This window comes from Artemia sp. Qi Xiang Cuo, chromosome 21, assembly GCF_049724085.1.
Source record: "Artemia sp. Qi Xiang Cuo chromosome 21, ASM4972408v1, whole genome shotgun sequence".
Lineage (NCBI taxonomy): Eukaryota > Metazoa > Arthropoda > Branchiopoda > Anostraca > Artemiidae > Artemia > Artemia sp. Qi Xiang Cuo.
Genome location: NC_142814.1, coordinates 4,784,842 through 4,806,322, shown reverse-complemented (window position 1 = coordinate 4,806,322; position 21,481 = coordinate 4,784,842). Strand labels below are relative to the sequence as shown.

The 21,481-nt window shown below is 34.4% G+C and overlaps 1 protein-coding gene across 1 annotated transcript in view; it reads right to left on the bottom strand.

Annotated features, from left to right (window-relative positions):
• The window catches only part of LOC148939175 (uncharacterized), a 96,031-nt gene that overhangs the window by 53,325 nt on the left and 21,225 nt on the right, over positions 1 to 21,481 (bottom strand). Inside the window, exons 5-9 of the mRNA XM_089107024.1 lie at positions 18,750 to 18,975; positions 15,907 to 16,142; positions 8,221 to 8,396; positions 4,884 to 5,062; positions 3,204 to 3,550 (exon numbers count right to left, since the gene is read on the bottom strand). Of these exons, the coding sequence (XP_088963150.1) occupies positions 3,204 to 3,550; positions 4,884 to 5,062; positions 8,221 to 8,396; positions 15,907 to 16,142; positions 18,750 to 18,975 (1,164 nt within the window). The remainder of the gene's footprint in view (positions 1 to 3,203; positions 3,551 to 4,883; positions 5,063 to 8,220; positions 8,397 to 15,906; positions 16,143 to 18,749; positions 18,976 to 21,481) is intronic.

Sequence of the window (21,481 nt, the reverse complement as noted above, 5' to 3'; positions counted from 1 at the left end):
GACACTTTTATTCTTAAATCACTGGAATCTCTGTTTAAAGCTAGACCTAAATGTTGGTATTTATAAATTTCAACAGCTTCTCTGTAATGCTGGACAATACCATTGTCATGCAAAATTAGGCTAGCTTGATTAAACAAAATAGTATGGTCTGGGTTTTCAAATATGTGCTCTGCAAGGGCAGAGTCAAAATTTTCTGGTTATTTTCGTTTTTTAAGTGTATTATTAATTGAACTAGAATGGTAATTAATCTATACGTAAGTCATTTATCAGTTCTTTTGGTGTAACAAAAACTACGAAAGGAAGGAAACTTACAGATGCTACGGTTTTCATCTGTTAGAACTGGGCCTTTACCGTGTTCAATTTGGGACCTGACAGTTTTTCTGGGTTATTAGGAACTTTAAATTTTATTTTTTCTTAGATTTTTTTAAATGTGGTTTGAAACCCCTTTAACGTATGGGACACCAAGATAAACTGAATTTTCCCTTTGATTTGTGTTTTCTGTGTAACTATCTGATAATCTTTTAATGCGTTTTACAATTACAGAATTTATTAAACTAATTGGAAAACCATTCCCAAATAAAATATCTCTAAGGTGGTTAAACAAATAAGTAGAACAACAGGGAAATTTTTTTATACAAGACAGTGGAACGCAACTTTAAATGAATATTTCGACCCTATATCCAAGGGCCGTCCTCAGCAAAACAGACGAAGAGAATAAAAACACTATAAAAGAAACCTACATTAAAATTCAATCATTAAAACTGTTAAAAAAAGTCCTGGTTGAACTTCCTTGAAGTAATGATATTAGGGCTGTTTTAAAAATTTTTTAACCAGTTTTAATGATTGAATTTTAATGTAAGTTTCTTTTATAGTGTTTTTATTCTCTTCGTCTGTTTTGCTGAGGACGGCCCTTGGATATAGGGTCGAAATATTCATTTAAAGTTGCGTTCCACTGTCTTGTATAAAAAAATTTCCCTGTTGTTCTACTTATTTGTTTATGATGGAAATGCAGTGTGGTCTTCGTCGCTATTTGCGTCTAAGGTGGTTGAGCTCTAAATCGAAGAAGCGTGTTGAACAAACTTTCAATGCTCAATCAACTAGAGAAGTGACTACTCCTCTTTTCACAGCAGGAGAATGATTATAGGAATAATTTAAGTAACGGTCATTATGTGTAGGTTTTCTATAGACACCAAACTCGAAGCATGTATTAGTTCAGTGTACCAGAACATTTGAAAAAGCAAGATACCTTCCTACCTCTGATTCTCGAGTAAAATTAATTTTTGGATTCCAAGAATCTAGCAAGCAAAAAAAAGAACCCAGAGACTCATCATCATATCTCCAAAAATAGAAAATATAATTTTTAAAACGAACTCAAAATAGAGATTTACAAAACTTTGAAAAATAGCCCTTTCTTCAAGGTCTTCCATGAAGATATCGGCCTGTATTGGAGAAAGGGGGAAACCCATGGAAAGCCCATATTTCTGTCTATAAAAAATGCCTCAATAATGGAAGTAAAAAGAAGTTCTGTTACAAAGGGCTGTATGCGAAAGAAGTGTCTGATTCGAAAGAGTAGATTTTTCTGATATAGATGGGTTAGAATTAAGTTTTTGCTCCAAAATCAGTTCGGCTTTTTGAGGATCACAATTGGTATACATTGAATCTGCATCAAAACTGCCAATTCTTGTATTTGGTTTAACCGAAACTTGTTTTACCTTGGAAACGAAATCAGCGGAATTTTTAATATAGGATTTTTGAGCCTGAATTAGTGGGCGAAATACAACTGATAAGAATTTCCCTATTTTTGCTGTAGGATAATTAAAAGAAGAAACAACGGGTCGAAGTGGATTACCGGGCTTATGAACTTTAGGAAGACCATAAAAGCGAGGGGACGTGCCCCCGCGTGGGTAAAACCTTTTGTACAATTGATCTGTGATTTCACATTTTCCTTTTAGATAAGAAAGCTCTTTTCAGACTTCCTGGACAAATTTTTCTGTGGGATCGGTAGCTAATTGTTCATATGTGTTATCATTTAAAATATCATTTAAGAATCATTTAAAATTTATCTGACTTTTTTGTCGCAATCATCTGAATCTAATACAACCACAGTATTGCCTTTATCGGCTTTCGTAATAATCCTGGAACGATCTTTATGCAGTGCGCGTAAGACTAAGTGTTCATTTTTACTAAAATTTTCTAAATTTGGATTATTGACAGAAGGCGAATCCAACAAGGTTTCAACAAAATGTGCTCTAACCTCAGCAATCTCTCCAATCTCCGCACGAGAGTCATGAAATGCCCCCTCTGTGTTCGCGATAATTTCACTATAAGGTATTTTCGAAGGTGCCATCGAAAATTTCAATCCTTTCGACAGAACCTGATTTTTCTCTGTTGTAAGGGGCGTGGAGCTGAGATTTATCACAGCAGGACCAGGATACACTTTTGGGACAAAAGGTGGATTATTGGAGTTTTCCAATTTTAAACAGTGTAATTTCTCAGAAAGTCTTTTTAAAGTCTATTTAATTGCTGGTTCGTTTTATTTTTGAGTGAATGAATTGTTTTCTTTTCTTTTATTCCTCAGTTGTTCGCTAGTATCCGTCGATGGCAGTTCATATTTTTTTTTTTGGATTTTGTGCAAATCGCGGATATTGGCAAATAACTCGCTTTTATGGTTGTTAGGTATTTGCTTTTAATTCTTATCTTTCAAGATTTTGGTTTTTTGGTTCTTTTCACATTGACTTTCCGCGTTTTTTTTTTTTTTTTTTTTTTTTTTTTTTTTTTTTTTTTTTTTTTTTTTGCACTTTCCTTGGATACATTATTTCGTTTCACGCTGATGAAGAGAGGCGTTTGTCCTCTCGAAACATTCGCTTTGTTGTGTTTTTTCAGTATTTTCATTTGGCCTTTAAAAACCCCATTTTTGCTCGTTTTTCTTTCTTTATGTTATGTCAGGCGTATGTGGTTTAAGACATTATCTTTATTTCAAAAGCTGAAATACAAACAAATGAGTTACACTTTTGTTTCATAAAAAGACACAATTTATATAGAGTGATAAATTCCTCTATTTTCAAAGAATTTTTTAGCTCTAATGTTTTAATTTCTTACAAATAAACCTTTGTGACGCTTCACAAAATTTGGGTTTACATTAACCTTTAAATACGATTCTGTGAAAAATTAAATAAAGTAGAATTAATACATATTATTACTACCTAAATTGTTCAGTTCCTGCCTTTCGCTTGATATGAGCATCACCAAGATTACGAAGAGCATAGACGAAGTAGGAAGTGTCATCAAGGTTCTGAAGAAGAGTATCAAACCCACGAAGAACGTTGGCCATGTGAGAGATGAAACGCTCATCCTCACGGAGGTTCACAAGAGGAACATTAGCAAATCCTTTGTTGACAAACAATGATTGGTATTCTGGATGAGCCTTGAACATCCTCATAAAGAGCTCCTGTCCAAGAAAGCGGAGATCGGTGCGAGCTTTAGACCATGAAGTTTTGATCATTTCTTTCTGACGGCCAGTAAGATGTGTAATTGGGTCAACAATATTGGCCTAGAACAGAACAAAAGCTTAAGTTTTCTCTAAAGACAATCAGGGGGGAAAAAAATTTAAAGTTGCAGGGCTAAGCAAGTTTCTGCTTTTTTAGAAGCTTATTTACAATATTTCTGTGTATAAAAATAATGTTTAGAATTTCTTTTTTTTAAAGGAGAGGATGTTTCAGTTATACAGCTATACAAATTGTCAAATTTAAAGACTTCTGCTTCATGATATTACTACTGCGTTTACTAAAATTTTTATTTTTGAATTACAGTTCAATGCTAAAATTTAACGATAGAAGATGTTACGGAAGCGTTTTACAGATGAAGAAAGACAGATTTATAAAAATTGTTCTTTTTGGCTGGCCAAAGGATAAGGAGGTCGTCCACAAATGGATTGAAAGAGGCCAAATGACAGGACTTAACAGAAACTTCAGCTTCTCGAAAGCAGGTAAAGAGTAAAGCTTCGAATAGGGTTTGAATGGAGAAGGAACACTTGCAGCTGCATTGGCTGCAGCTGCATGGTCGCTTAATACTGCAGTAAGTTGTTAGTATTAGTAGTAATGGTAGTAGTGGTATGTAAAAAACATATGTACAATGTGTAAGATTTGCTGATAGTCAAGAACCCATTAAAAAGCTAAAAAGTATTTTTTAAGGAGTATTTTAAGCCAATGTAACACTGGTACAAAATAAAAAGCTGTACAACTTAAAGGTTGGAATTGTTGAAAACAATCAATAATTCTTATTTGATTGTACATCATTGGTTCCTTCTTAAAAGAAACCTAGTAAAACCAACCCAAGCCCATAATAATCAAAAGTCTAGAAACAAGTTAAGAGAAAAAACTGTTGAGTTAGGAATAATCACTGCTTGAACCTGATTACGAAATGCTATCTATTATTTCCATTAATTTTAGTGATAAAACTGTGGTCCAACAGCAAATTTATGGGAATTTATATAAATAGCCTATAATAAAAACCTGTAATAAATAGCCTGTAATAAAACATTAAAAACCTAGCATTAAAACAAAATACGACCATTCTTTTCACAATTTCTTTTCACAAGATAATATGACACGTTTGTCTTTACTGAAAATATTTCTCTGAGCTATTATGTAATATTTGAATGATTCTACTTCCTGAATCCCTGGGAATTTTTTATTCCAAAATCCAACTAAGAAACGAAACAAGGCAAAAGCTTTTCCCCTTTATAATTATAGTATTTTAACCAAATTAAGGTGAGAAGGGGGACTTTTGTTAAAACAGAACAAGAGAGGTGAGGTAGTTTTCGGTATGCCCGCTGATATACCAAATACCTGGTTGAATGAAATAAAGCATTTCATTTTTCTCACCTGTCTAAGACCTTCGTTCAAGAAGCTGATGATGACTTCAAACACATGATTGAATGATTTGACAGTGAATTCGTCCATGCTGTCTCCCAGAGTTTCTTTGAGGTATTCCACAAAAACAACTTGATAGTTCTCGAAGTGACTTCTGTCAGTGCCTCGGTTGATGTGGTCCAAACCCAATTCTTTAAGTAAGGATATTGGTGATCTATTTATGTAATAACTCTTCAAAATAAAACTGAATAAATTAATGTCTGTTGATTTTTACATTTCCAAGTCACTCATGTCATAGCCTTGTTTTGTGTGATCCACGCTCAACTATCTAGATAAATACTAAACTGTCAGGTTATGATTATCAAAGCTGTGTTCCATTGTGTAATTATGGGTACAGCTAAAAATTTTGTGTGAGAAATGGGGAGAGATAAGCTATCATCCAGCATGGGAAAAAGAGTCAATTACTTTTCAAGATTTAGATTTACATCAAATTTTTAAGAGTCTTAAAGGAGAGGAGAGACAATATACTTTCCGAGGAGGATATTACATTTAACTTTACGTCCTTGTATCTGAGTCTATTGGTATACAGAAGTACACTCAATCTTCAACAATAAAAAACAAGATTTGGGCTATAGTCTTATTTACTTTTGTAATTTTGTATGTAAAACAAAAACTGACACGAGCAGCCAGGAAGATTTGAAATATACCATCTACCAATTCCATTTTTTTTTTTTAATATCACCCTTTCGAAACAAAAATATCTAAATATCTAACATTACTTAAATCCTAATTTTGTAAAGAAAAAAAAAATGTTTTGATATATGTAAGCTACGTCCCAACAGGTGTTTCCGGTTTCTCGTATGTTTTTGGGGGCCTCTTAGGGTCTTCCTGTTTGGGGGCTTTTTAGGGTTTTCCTGTTTGGGGGCTTTTTATGGTTTTCCTGGACTACTCAGATGATTCTCTCCATAGTCCGTACTAGCCACTAAATATGAGCCTTTAACTAAGTTTTTTTGAAATATATTTCTCCCCACTTGATAATGCTTATGTTTTGACCACCAATGCACATGTTGTTATAGAAGAACAAACTACAATTCAAAATCCTATTTTTTGGCAGAAATCCAATTTTTACAGAGCGATTGCCGTTTGCCATTTTTGTTAATAGAAACAATTATTTTTTTCTAGTTTGAAAATAGTCTTTTGTTTACATATAAGAATTGATTAGTGAATGACAAAATTTGTGTCCATCCTGGTATTGCACGGAATGAGTCAAATAAAATTGAATATATCCAAAAAAAAGGATCTTGCAAACAATTTTCAAATACAGTAAAGTTCTATACTCTTTTCTTCTGAAAAAAAAATTATTGGTGAAAAACACTTAAGAGCATGAGAGTTAGATTATGCCTTCTTTTTTTTAATTAAACACCAATCCCTTGCACGCAAATATTCTCCCCAGAAGACGCTCCCAACTCAGACCTCAGTCACCAAGAGCCAATTCTCAGTTTCCTAACTTGTCCCTATTTCGTTGTTTGATTTTAAAATATGAAAATACTTTTGTCCCTTATACTAAGGAAAAAATTCATAAAACATACAACTAATTTAAATCCTGTTATTTATACAAGTGTGACACTCCCTGTCCTTTTTCTGCTTTTAATCATACTTTTTTAATTTACTAGTTTTATTTGTTTTAAAGAATTTGACATGTTATTGGTCTGTCCCTGTATATAGACGTTTTTTCAATTGATTTTTTATTTTGTTTTGACAATTCTGATAAAATGACTATGAATTCTTTGTCAGTTTAAGTACTGTTAAACCTTTATTTTATGTTATCCTGTTTTTGTTTCGCCTCAAAATATGAATTCATCTTAACCGGGCTTGTGATAGCATTTTTCGGAATAAATATATTATCTTGAACACGATATTAGCACCCTTCTAGATTCTCATTCTTCAATATTGCACTCTATGTGTGTTCTCTACATCCAAGCAAATAAGTAAAATGTTTTACATTGCAAGATCACCATTGTCTGTTAGTTTCAGTCAAATTCTATTACGACATATTTGTGTTCAAGATCTTTTGTGTTTTATAATATGCTTTAAAGCAAAAAAAATGCATATGTTTACAGTCTAACTTGTCCAAAGCGGAATTCTACGCTTCTTTGGATGGTGACCAAGCTATCCAATGCTTAACCCCCATCCCCAAAGTAATATGAAAAACATATTATGAAAGTAAGACAATCTTAGAAGGGTTTGCTGAAGGATGCATATGATCAGATAGATTGAACGTAACAGGATGAGAAAGAGACAAAAGAGAGGATGAGAAAAAGAGAAGGGATAGGGAAAGAGTAGAGGAGTAAAGAGAGAGTAACCGACAAGAAAGACAAAGAATTGGACTATCTATGTGAAGAAAGCTTCAGATAAATTAAATTTACAAAAAAAAGAATAGAAATAAATATGCAACATGGAAATTTGATGTACACAATTATCTTACCGTTTTGAATATTTACAATGATGTCATTGTTTCAAATAGGGCCACCTGGCAGTATATTCAAATAGGGCCACCTGGCAGTATATGACACAGTACTGAAGAAACGCATCAGACCTTTTGATCTCTATACATTAAACGCAATAATAGAAATATTTGCTCAGTGCTAGAAGCCCGTCTTTTTTTTGGTAAAATGTGCTTTCAAATCAGACGCACACAAAGCAGCTGCTGCGTGCACACCTCGTATAATCGATTTTTACCAAAAATGACTTTTTATATGCGTCTGATGCAGTTTTTCATGTTGCGTCGTCTAGTGAAAACGAACAAATTCCATTTTTAATGCTCACATGACAGAATAATAAAAACACACCTCGTAAACACATCTCTGATAATTTTAATAAAGAGCATGAGCCTTCCTTTGACGTTTACCTTTGACCTTTACCTTTGACCTTTGACGTTTACCTTTGACCTCTGACGAGGTCAAAGGTTACCTTACCTTACCTTGACCTTTGACCTTATGACGTTTGACCTTTTGACCTTTGACCTTTGACCTTGACCTTACCTTTACCTTACCTTGACCTTTGACCTCTGACGTTTACCTTTGACCTTTGACGTTTTCCACTTCTTATTTAAATTGCCGATCAAAATTAAATTACAGTTAATTTTTCAACCCTATCGCCATTCTAGTGCATAAGTTAAGACCTAGAGGGGAAAGCCTAGCAAGAAAAAAGAAAAATGAAATGATAAAGACAAAGGTTTCTGTGTACTAGATAAGAAATTAGAGATTTTAGAGGATTTCAATCCTCCTGCAATTTCTTTAAGTATTTGCTGTCCTAGAAGGATGTTCGGAAAAAGACATTTTTGTTTTACCTTTGATCATGTATACGAAGTCAGACGGTCTGTGCAAAGCCAAGAGAGTTTGGTCCAGAGCTGACACGACCCGCTGGGTGTGCGCAGCAAACTTGGGGGACTCCACAAGATTAGCCATTGGAATGCCTTTGAAGAAGCGGAACATCTGCTGATATTCTGGATGTGCAGCGAAGAGTCTAAAAATATTTTCCTATAGAAAGTAGCTACTATTTCTGTTAGATCTAAAGATAACGCCTGTTTGTTTCTTTTTAGCTTACTTATTATAAATCTTTTTTTTCTTTTTTTTTTGGGGGGGGGTAAAAAACTGTATATAAGGTTTTTAGCTGCCCCAGATTTCTTTTTCTTTTCAGGAATTACAACAAATAATAATAAAAAAAAAATAACGGTACTTAATAGCGTAGAACCACACATAAATAATCTGAAATGTTGATGAAATTAATCGGAGCTGGAAAAACAAGAAACTTTACAAGAGATGTGCGCCAGTGTGATGGCTTGAGATACCTTACTATTGGAGCGAAAAAAAGCATTAACAGTCGTAATAGTAGGAGCAAGACTATATGTAATTTATAACAAGATTAATTGTGTCGCATCAAATAAGAAAATAGTCACTAAAATTACCATTTACATGAATCTCAAATACAGATGGGCACACAGGAATTAATTATATATAGGGTGAGAGGAGGTTGTAATGGTAATCGAAAATATAATGACCACTACTCACCACATAATGACCACTATAATAACCACAAAATAAAGATATTTCAACCGAAAAAGAGATCTCCATCTATTCGTCTATCTTTTTTAGAATCCCATTTAACAAAAAGGGCTATCAAAGTTATTTAGCACACAAGGGCTATTCCAAGGCACAAGACACTTTCTGCCAAAAATTTTACAACAAGTATGACGAAAAATATTACCCATCAAAAGTTACAAGCCTCAGAAAATTTGCCTGATTTTCAAAAGAAGTGGGGAAATATCTGCCAATAATTCAATGAATATTATGCATTGAAGCTGAATAGTTATAATAACCCTTGTGTTTTTTTTGGGCAATAAAGTTTTTTTTTTGCTTATTGTTGGGGTTCCACCCCTGTTTCTTTTCCTTTCAGATAAATTACGTGTTTTCGTTTTTTTAATTACATTTGCTTATAGTATAATTTCAAAAGACAGGTTAAATTCCGTTACTAAGCGATAGTGGTTTTGCAATAGGTAAGCTTTGAACCAAGTTTATTTTTGTACTACCGGGTTTGGGAGTCATTAAAAAATAAATCTAAGAAGTTGAATTGGGTTTGAATGAGGATGTAGTTGATTGGCTGGGCCAAGCGGAGGTCCACCCATATGAACAGTGGTGTGTAAAATATTATTTTGTGCTAGTCTGCGTTTTGACCCCGTTTGGGGAAGGATATTTCTGTTGTTATATGTGACTCTTTTGGAAGAATACAAGTAAGGTATTTTCTACAACTGTGTACTAATTTCCGTAACCCAGACAGGGTAGGAATAGAGCTACGAGGTACCGTCATGATTATATTTTAAGGGAGGGTTGTTAACACCAAGGAGAGAGTTAAGAGATTTTCTATCCGTAAACCAACGCGGGGACAATCTGCTTTAGAAAGTGGCCAATTGACCACTCGATCGCGTTATCATACCCTGGGACATGGTATACTGTAAATAGGGTAGTATCAAACCCGATATTTGCAGAACCGGTGTGGTAGACACGGGCATAGCATTATATTTTGGGGCCGGGGCTTTCCCCCCCAATATTTATAATAAATTATTATTATTATTATTAAAGATATTGATTGACTGAATAATAACCAGATTCAGCGTAATTCGAAGACCCCACTCTAGAGTTTTAAGCTCCCATCTTTAAAATATGGAATTTTGTTTGTTTTCTTTCTTTGTTTTTGCCAGAATAAAGATCACGGATGGGTATTTATTTGTTGTTTTTTTTCCTGGGGTGATCGTTTGAAATCAATAGTCTTAGAAGATTGGGAGAGGGCTCATTTGAACGGAAATTGAGTTCTAATGTGCTTTTTAAGTGACCAGAAAAATATGGGGCAACTAGCCCCCCTTCCACACACCCTTTTCCCGGAAGTCGTCTAATCTTAATTTTGAGATAGTCATTGTGTTCAGTATAGTTAAGAGGTCTAATAACTATGTCTCTTGGGATGAATTGACCCCCTAGAACCCCCGGAGGTAGGGCCACAAGTTATAAAATTTATCCGTTGCTGACGTGTAGTATTTGCAATAGAGAAGTATAGCGACATTTTTCAGGAGGGAGGATTTTCTGGGGATGAGTTTTATACGAGGAAAATTTCCCAGTGGGATGAAAGTTTCTGGACGTGAGCTTTCCAGGAGGAATTTTAAACAGTGGGAATTTGCCAGAATTTATATAATATTAATGTTTATATAAAAATTTGTTTTATTTGTCTTACTTTCTGGTATATTTAACCCCGTTCTACATGTAGAGATGCTCAGGAGGAATTGTCCTGGGGATTTTCAGCAGAGTTACAATTCTCTGGGGGATTTTTAACAGGAAGACACTAACGTTTCACCACGAGGGAATCATCACCAGGAGAAATTCTCCCTGGAAAAATATTCCGCAGGGGAACTTTCTCTTGGGTGTCGGATTTTTTTAGAAGTATTTTCCGTATATTGGGATTCCACCATGATCTAATAACGATCATAAATCAAAGGAAACAAGTCTTTCTTCAAATTAAAGTATACTTAGTAGTATTTTTCAGCCGAAATCGTAAGCAAGAAATTTTCTGGGGGGAATTCGCAGCGAGGACGGAATAGTCCAGCAGTAATTTCATTGGTGAAGTATTTTACGTAGGATGAGCTTAATAAGGACGATTTTTTCTTGGGGGGGGGGAGATTTTTCATCGAAAGGTGGATTTCCTGGCATTATTTGAAAAATGATCAGAAATTAGATTTTAAAAGTTTTTTTTCTACTGAAGGTAAGGAGCAACATTAACCCTTAAAACAAAGATAAATTATTCCGTAGATGAGGGGGACTTTACGCTAGAGTTCGACCTTTTGTCTCAAACCCATAAGAACAATTCCTGAAACATAACTAACTTGTAATTAGAATTAGAGCTTTTTTTTATAAAGTAATTTAAAAACTAGTAATAATTGAGGAAGAAACCGACCCCTCATATACGGTATAATTTTTGTTTTTTTTTAAGCTATAATGTTACTAATTAGTTTCAGTAGACAAAATTGTCGTTGTCGTATTTAGTCAAACAGTTCGTGCTAACAAATTATAAGTAAGGAGCGATGCGGCTGAATGGCAACCAAAACTCTAAAAAGCGGAATTTTGGTATCAATAGCTATATCAAAAGGAGGCTTATCTTAAAGACTGGCTTATCATGCTAATTTTAAATATGTACGATTCATTAATTTTAATGTTACCTATCAAAAGCCGCGAACCTGACAATATTTGCCTGATTTTCGAAAAAGGGGTTTGAAACACTCCCTAAAAGCCAATGAATCTTAATGAAAATCAAACCATCAAGTTCACCATTTCCAAAAATAAGCTCCTATCAAACAGTTCGCGGTAACGAACTGCAAGTAAGGAGCGATCTGGATTTTCCAGAAGAAAATCCAAAGTAACCGAAACTCTATAAACTGAGCTTTGATACCAATAGCTACATCAAAAGAATTGGCTTGTTATGCTGATTTCAAATATATAAGTTTCATTAAGTTTAGTCTTATCCACCAAAAACAACGAGCCTGAGGAAATTTGTGATTTTCATAAAAGGGGGAAAGACCCCTAGAAGTGATAGAATTTTAATGAAAATCTCACCATCAGATTCAGCGTATCCTAAAAGCCGTCTGTAGAGGTTTCAAGTTCCTATTTGCAAAAATGAGGAATTTTGGAATTTTTGTCAGAAGAAAGATCATGGCTGCGTGTTTTCTTTTTTTTTTTTGCTTTCCCCAGGGGTGAATGTATCGACCCAGCGGGCCTAGAACGTCGGGGGAGGACTCATTTAACGGAAATGAAGTTATAGTGACTTTTTTAAGTGACCAAAAAAATTGGAAGGCAACTAGGCCCCCTCCTACGCGAATTTTTCCAAAATTGTTCGACCAAAGTTTTTAGATAGCTATTTTGTTCAGCATAGTTGAAAGGTCCAATAACTATGTCTTTGGAGATAACATGACCCCCACCGCCCCAGGGGAAAGGTCTTTAAATTATAAAATTTGTCCATTGTTTACGTATAGTATTTGTTATTGGGAAGTATGCATACATATTTAGGGTTGGGAGGGGAGAACTTATCTTCAGATGGGGTTTTTTCATGGGCAGAATTTTCCATGGAAAGTGAAATTCACAGGAGGTGAACTTTTCACGGGAAAATTTACACTGGGGAAATTTTCCAGAATTCCTATACAATATTTCTTTATGTCTTCCTTTCTCTTTACCAATCCAATTTTACGTGTGGAGATGTTAAGGGCATTGTCCGGGGTAAATTTTCGCCAGGATTGAATTGTCCAGAGTATATTTCCATGGGGAGAGGGATTTTTTCGTGGAAGTGGAGTCAGATATCTTGGCGTTATTTAAAAAACGATCAGAAATTAAATTTAAAAAAAAACAAGTTTTTTCAACTGAAAGTAAGGAGCAACATTAAAACTTAAAACGAACAGAAATAATTACGAATATGAGGGGGGTTGCTTCTTCCTTAACATGCCGCTCATTACGCAAAAGTATACATTGTGTCCAATTCTTTAAAAACGACTCCCGAAATACAAGGGTCGTTTAATTAGAACAAAATGTAACTTTTTTAAAGTGTCCAAAAACTTTAGCGTGAAGAGCGAGGTGTTAAGGAGGGAGCAACACCCCTCAGATAATTATTAATTTTTTTTTCGTTTTAAGTTTTAATATTGCTCCTTACTTTCAGTCGAAAAAACTTGTTTTTTTTTATTTATTTAACAGCTAATTAGAAGCTTGTAGAAGTTTCGAGCTCCCACATGCAAAAATGTAGAATTTTAAATTTTCTCTCAGAAGAAAGGTCAAGGATGCGTGTTTATTTATTTGCTTATTTTTTTGTTGTTTTTTTTCCAGGGATGATCACATAGAACCAATAGTCTTAGAAAATCGGGAAAGAGATCATTCAGACGGAAATTAAGCTCTAGTATCATTTTGAAGAGACCAAAAAGATTGGAGGGCAACTAACTCCCTCTCATCCCTTTTTTCCTCAATGTCGTCCAATTTATATTTTAAGATAACCATTTTGTTCAACATAGCTGAAAATTCCTGTAACTATGCCTTTGGGGAAAATATATCCCCCCACAGCTCCCATTATAAAATTTTCACATTGTTTATATATAGCATTTGTTATTGGGAAGCATACAGACATTTCTTGGGGGAGGGTGGGCTTAATTTTCAAGGGTGGGGGAATTTTCCGTGGGTAGAATTTTCCTCAGGGAGAGAACTTTCAGGGTTGAACTTTCCAGAGGAAATTTTACTATGGGGGAATTTGCCAGAATTCCTATAATAAATTCTTTTATTTGTCTTACTTTCCCTTTGCCAACTCAATTTTACATTTGGAGATGTTTACCGGGTTCAAATTGTCTAGAATATCTTTCCGTAGGGGATGTTTTCTACAGGTGATATTCTCCATGGGAGAAATTTCCAAGGGATAAATTTTCCAGAAAGAATTTTCTGCAGAAGCAAGTTTCTACTAGGGAGGGGGAAAGGGGTATTGGCAGAGAAACTTTTCTACGGAGGAGGGGATTTCCTGGATGACTTAAAAACAGAAACTGAAGAATTTTTCAATTAAAAGTACGTTGAGAAAAATTTTCACCTGAAGTCGTCCGCAAAAAAACTTTCTAGGGGAATTTTCAGCTATAATGGAATTTTCTGGGGAATATTTTCTTGGTGGACAGAGCTATTTTACATGGGAAGAACTTTCCACGGGAGTATTTTCCATGGAGTGAATCAGTTTTTCATGGAGGGGGAGCCAGATTTCCCAGTATAATTTAGAAACGATCAGAAATTAAATATAAAAAACATGATTTTCAAAGTGAAAGTAAGGAGCAACATCAAAACTAAAAACGAACTGAAACTATTACTAATATGAGGGGGTTTGCCAACTCCTCAATACCTCGTTCTTTACACTGAAGTTTGACTTTTTGCTGCAATTTTTAAGAATGAATTAGACTAACAAGCCTTTTTAAAAGTTCAAAATTATTTTTATTGTGAAATGCGAAGCATTGAGGCGGGGGCAATACCCCTCATAGCCTATAAGTAATAATTTTTGTTCGTTTTAAGTTTTGATATTGCTTTTTACTTTCAGTCGAAAAAAGTTTTTTTTTATTTAATTTCTTGAAAACGTGTCTATTGATTCCTTTAAATGGTAAATTAAAAGGAAAAAAAACATATAGAAAAAAAACATAAAGAAAAAAAAACATTAAAAAAAAACATAAAGAAAAAAAACATATTAACAAATTGATGTTAAAGAATTTACTTCATGATAGTCAATAGTGCTAATCATAAAGGCCACCAGTCTTAATATTTAGGGGTTAAGGTTTTGGATGAAGACTTGCCCAAATACTGAATTTTATTTGTCTTAGGGGCTCTTCACATCAAGAAAGCAACAGTTCCAGGTTTTTGTCCAGCCTTGTTAATAATAAAAAAAAAATACATGTATTTTTCAGGAATTGAATTCCAACAAAGCCTTAAACTGGTGAACCAACTTTGGCATAACATCTCTACATAAAAGGTGAAGATTCCAGTGAAACCCATAAAACTTAAGGCCAACTTTGCAAAATTGAGATGTTGGTGGATTCTTGACAGCTTCAATATTTAAAATGAAAAACTCATTTCAAAGCCGCGAGACTTGAAGGCTAACTTTAAGTTTGTTTGAAAGAATTGAAAATGAAATAATTAGATACACTACATGTTCTTAGAATCCACATTCTTTAACATCTCGCATGGGAAAGCATCTAAGCCAAGTGAGATCTTCCTGGTCCAGAAAACTTTGACATACACTTAGATGGATAAGCATCCTTACTGAAGAGTTCATCTTGGCTCTGTTCACGTCATTCATCAGACCAGCCATGAAAAATTCAGCCCCTTGTTTTCTCGGCTACCCAAAAAAAAAAACAGATCGCTCCTTTCCAGTCGGCAGCTCCCAGAGCGACTTATGAAAACCATGATGCCAAATCTCTGCATCAGTCCAAGACCGTTTTGACGTGGAAACTATGTCGGTCTTCTGAAAACACATGCATTCTTCTCCATCATAAGAGCTACAGAGGCATGTTCACGAAAGAGCACAACCTTTAAGGACGACTCACCAAAACACAGCATGGCAGGAATGCCCTGCGGGGGTACTTCTTGTCACACAAACTGAAGCATTTTCAGCAGGCGATTTGCCACCACATGAACTAGCCTCTAAGCAGAGGCAATTTCTAAGAATCACTCGCTCGAAGTATTCAAGCGAGGGGGCAGAAATTACGCATTCAAACAAACAATTAAATGAAGAAATTACCTGTACCAGTGGTATATCATTATCGTTGATAAAGACACAAATATTGTTATGAAAAAAAAACAGCATATATTACTAAGACCATTTAACAGCTAGCAACATGCAGAAACAATATAGTCAGTACTTAGTCATTTAAGATTACTTTGAGGCACCCTAAAGAAATCGATAACACAAAATTCCCATTATGGTACCAGTTACTTACTTTCCAAAAGTAGCTTTTCCAACTTCTTGATGATTTCCACGAACTTTGTCCCATGCGCTAAGGACAGCGTTCTTTTCTAGCCCTGATAATCCAGTGATAGGATCCACTCTTCCCAAGGATTTGAGACCCATTGAAATGTATTTTTCCATTGCATCGAATGCTTTATTCCAAGACGCTCTTTGAGCATTTGTCATACCATTCTCCTTGAGGTATTTCAACAGGGTAACGCGGAAATTCTGATGGAAAACAAAAGGAGTGAATTAAAGACTTACTGAAGAATTTAGAGTCGTATCAAAGTAATATGCTGTCTCTTTCCGCATAATTTTCTCCCCTTAGGCAGCGTTATTTTTTTACTGCCTAAATTCACTTATATAACACGATCATATTAAAAGAACCTAAATGAGCACAACTCTAAACCATGAACAGTTTCATATGAAACAGTTTTATATCAGAAAGCTGATGAACAGCGATGAAGGCCAGACATCATTCCATTGAACAGCATAAGAAATAAGGTGGCACGAAAATTTCTGCCAAGGCTAGTAATTTACACTAAACCTAAGCCTATTTTAAAATATATTTCAATATTCTGAATGATGATAATATTGAAGTCTTTGAACCGGAATTTGGTACCAGTTCAAAACTAGCTGCAGACAGAAGCTAACTTTTTTGTGCAATGTAGCTTAAGTGAACAATTTTGATTATTTAAACTGAGGTTCTATGAAATATAATGAAGTAAAGATAATTTTATTTTTATTCTATATTTATTTCCTCTTTTGAAGATTTTTATTTTAAATTATGTTACTTTATCTTATTTTTTCTTTTGTTTCTTCGATTTCGATATGGTTGAACAATTTGCTTAGTTTTTTATTCTAATTAATTTAAACAACTTTTTGCACAAAATAAGTTTTCCAAAGAAAAGTAAAAAGCTCCATTGAACCAAAAATGACCAAAAATACAGTCAAATAATCTATCAAGCGTGAAACTACCACAAATCAGCATCGATAAACAAATAAGCCCCAAAATTAACAGAAATTGCAATAAATAACCGAGTCAAACTCAAAACGAGCAGAAATTAACATGAGGTGGGCTCAAAACCCCTAAGCCTTCCCAAGGCCAGAACATAATTTGCACTTTACTGAAAAAATATAAATGTTTTCACTTTTATAACTTTAATAAATTAAATAATATTAAAATTTTGATTACTAAATATCAATATATGTATATTAAACTGAAAATGCACGTTCATTTGTATTTTTTTCAGTAAGGTGCAAATATGTTTTGGGGAATGGTGGGCGCGAGAGGGGGGTTAGTTACCCTCCAATCACTTTCGACTATTAAAAAGGGCACTAGCCCTCTCAATCTCCAATTCACCGAACCCCTTTTGAAGTATTTACGACCAAACTATCTATAAGAACCTTATATGCCCCCAGGGCGTAACTTGCAACCTTTGCCCTGGGGGCTCTGGGGGGTTTGTCATCCTGAAATACATAATTTCCAGAACTTTCAACTACGTTGAACAAAATGGCTATCTCTAAACGTTTATTGAATGTGTTTGGGGAAATGGTGGGCGTGAGAGGGAGGTTAATTACTCTCCACTCACTTTCGACTATTAAAAAGGGCACTAGCCCGTTCAATTTCCAATCAAATGAGCCCTTTTTGAAATTTCTACAACAATTTTCTATATAAACCTTATATGCTCCCAGGGCATAACTTAAAACCCTTGTACTAAGGGCTCTGAGGGGGTTATCATCCTAAAAAACAGGACTCATTTGAACAGAAATTAAAAGTTATAATGCCCTTTTTAAGTGACCAAAAGGATTGGAGGGCAACTAGCCTCCTTCAATTCCCTCTCTTTCCTCAAAGTTCTCCAATCAAAATTTTTAGATAGCCTAGTCATTTTGTTCAACATAGCTGAAAAGTCCAGTAAGTATGTAAAGAGCAATCTTTGTCTGTAGAGCTGCAAACTCTAAAAAATTAAGTTTTGATTACAATACATGCAAAAAAAATATATTATCTATGCTGATTTTGAAAATAGAAAATAATTTAATTTTATAGTTCCTTACCACTGTTATCAGCACGTGAAAAACTGTGGAATTTCAGGGAAAAGTGTAAAATCTTTGTTAAAAGAGTTGCTATATTTATATGAGGGGGACAGCCCAGTCCTAAGTCCGACTCTTTGTACTAAGGATTAAATTTTTGCATTAATTCTTAAGAATAACGGCTAAACACAAGGTCCGTTGAATTGGTTTACAAAGTATTTTTAAATGACTTCAAAATTTTAGCAGTGAATTTAGCACAGTTGAAACTTGAATTGTCTCATATAAAGTAATTTTATATCTGTATTTGTACTTATATTTTATCATAATATACAAAATTTAGTTTTATTTTGCTGTAATGCACTTAATAATATTCAGATTGGTCTGTTTTCAGATCTTTCAAAAGGCTCTTTGGCACCATACTCTTTGGATAAATATTATGGATAACTTATAAGAGAAAACTGTTGCTTGTGTTGACAAAAAAACTATCAACTTCATCTAGTAATTAGCGACACTTGGTTTATTTGTTCAGTTTAATGATAAGAATAATTAATTTAATCAGTGTAATTGGTAAAATTAGGGTAGCAATAAGTATCCGATATCAGTTCCTAACAGAAACTGATTACAGAAGTAGAAAAAAATGAAGTGTCGCCACACGCTAGATGGTATTGATAGCTTTTTCTGTGGGTACTAGCGCCAGTTTCAACTCTTGTAAGTTAACCATACTCTTCGGACTAGGCAGTACATACTAGGTTGCAAAAGGCAAGTGATAGTTAATTTCTGAAGGAAATTCTATAGGGTTCTCACCTGAAAATGACTTATATCAGTGCCACGAGCAATATGCTGCTCACCAAGCCTCTTTAGGGTAGAAACAACAAATTGGTTGTTGTCCAGTTCTTGGATGATATAATCAAAGGCAGCAACAACACGGAAGACATGCGCCACAAATGAATTACTTTTGCCCAACTTGGCAGGTTCTACATCACGGAATTGTCTAAAGAGCTGCTGGTACTCTGGATGAGCATTTATCAATCTAAAAATTAAGAAAGCCAAAATTACTGGGAATATTATTGTCCTGAACCCTCTTTTGAGAAAAAAAAATAACAGGCTACTGACTAATTTTATTGTTCTGAAGCCTCTTTTAGGACAAACAGACTACTGATCAGTTTGATCAGTTTAATTGAATTAAAGCCATGAAAAGCATAAATTTCTTTAGTTAAAACAAAAAAAAATAAGGAAGGTTTGAACAAATGAAATGATGTTATTCTTAACAAGATGTAAAATACAAATAATGCTCCCCAAAAATAAGTTTCAATGACCTTTAAAATTGAGAAATAAATACATTAACTAATTATCAATTCAAAGACAAAAAGAAAGATAGGAAAAGCAACAAAGAAAACTGAAGAAATACAGTTATTTCAAATTCTGGGACAATAAACGCTAACAGCAAAGTTGGATACTCCCAAGATCTGAAAAAAGAACCTTCACCCGGCAGATAACACCAAATTTTTCCATCCAAATTTTTTTGGGGCTATACTTTCAACTCACTTTACCTTGTTATTATTAGATTATGGTACGGTCTTGTAGTCTGAAGAGCTGAAAAAAAAATATAGCTGTGAGCATAATTGTCCAATAGCTTCTTCAGAAAATATTTTAATTCATGATAGCACAGAGCAAAACATTTGACTCCTTGAAAGAACTTTAGCTGAACTACTATGACTTTCATCTCGCAGATGGATAATTTATGCAGAACAAGAAATAATGCATAGATGCAAAAAAATACAATACTGTGCCAAATGCTATATAGTTTTTACCACCAGTAAATGTATTTTCTTCTAAACAAAGCTAATCAGAATCCATCACCCATATACATAGGAAATGATATTGTTGATTTTCAATAAATGGAACATACTATCATTTGTTTGAAATTATTATTTAAGGTCTGGCCCTAACCTCACTTATTCTATGAAACTGAATTTTATTAAGACATTCTTCTTGCTATTAGGCAATTACATAAGGACAATAGAGGTAATAAGAATTTTTCCCTCTTTTTAAGGGAAAGTCCTAACATGTGTAATGGTTTTCACAAAAATGTAAATAGAAGAGTCTCTATATTTCCTCGTTTCCACAGGTAGGAGGGATTCAACTTTTGGCACTTGTTTCAGGTATCATAGGCAGCGCGCTAGCGCTGCCTAAGTAAAGAACAATGTGGGCATAATGTGTTGTTTTTTTCTCCAGACCCGGGCACTTCGTATCAAAGGAGTCGTCACAGAAACTTCGAAAAGGGCTCACTCGATAGGAAATTGGAGAGACTAGTGCCCTTTCTAATAGTCGAAAGTGATTGGAGAGCAACTACCCCCCCCCCCAACGCCCATCATTCCCCCAAATACGTCCAATCAAAATTTTGAGATAGTCATTTTGTTCAGCGTAGTTGATTTACAGATAGAAAATATCTTTTTGAGGAGGACGCTCCCCCACAACCCACGGGGCAAGGGTTTTAAGTTATGCCCTGAGGACATATAAGGTTTTCATAGAAGGCGCTGTCACAGAAACTTAAAAAAAGGCTCATTCGATTGGAAATTCAAAGGGCTAGTGCCCTTTTTAATAGTCGAAAGTGATTGGAGGGCAACTCACCCCCCCCCACCCCCATCATTCCCCCAAATACACCCAATCAAAATTTTGAGATAGCCATCTTGATCAGCGTAGTTGATTTCCAGATAGAAAATTTGTTTTTGAAGAGGACACTCCCCCATAACCCTCAGGGCAAGGGTTTTAAGTTATGCCCTGGGGATATATAAGGTTTTTATAGAAGGCGTTGTCATAGAAACTTCAAAACAGGCTCATTTGATTGGAAATACAAAGGCTAGTACCCTTTTTAATAGTCGAAAGTGATTGGAGGGCAACTAGCCCCCCCCCCCCCCATCATTCCCCCAAATACGTCCAATCAAAATTTTGAAATAGCCATTTTGTTCAGCGTAGTTGATTTACAGATAGAAAATATCTCTTTGAGAAGGACACTCCCAAAATATAAATGTTTTACTTTTATAACTTTAATAAATCAAATAATTTTAACATTTTGATTACTAAATATCAGTATATGTATATTAAACTGACAATAAACATTCATTTGTATTTATTCAGTAAAGTGCAAATTTTGTTCTGGCCTTGGGAAGCCATAGGGGTTTTGCACCCAACTTATGTTAATTTCTGCTCGTTTTGAGTTTGACTCAGTTATTTATTTTAATTTCTGTTCGTTTTGGGTTTCATTTATTTATTGATGCTGATTTGTGGCAGTTTTGAGCTTGGTAGATTATTTGATTTTATTTTTGCTCATTTTTTGTTTAATGGAGTTCTTTACTTTTCTTTGAAAAATTTATTTTGTGGAAGAAGTTTTTTTTAATTAATTCACATACAAGGTGACATCACTGTTAAAAAACCATGACTAGTTTACAATAAAACGAGAAGTAGTTACTCATAAGATTTTTCTACTAAAATTCAACTTTCTAATCTGTTGTTTGTTAAGCTTTTCAAATACTCTT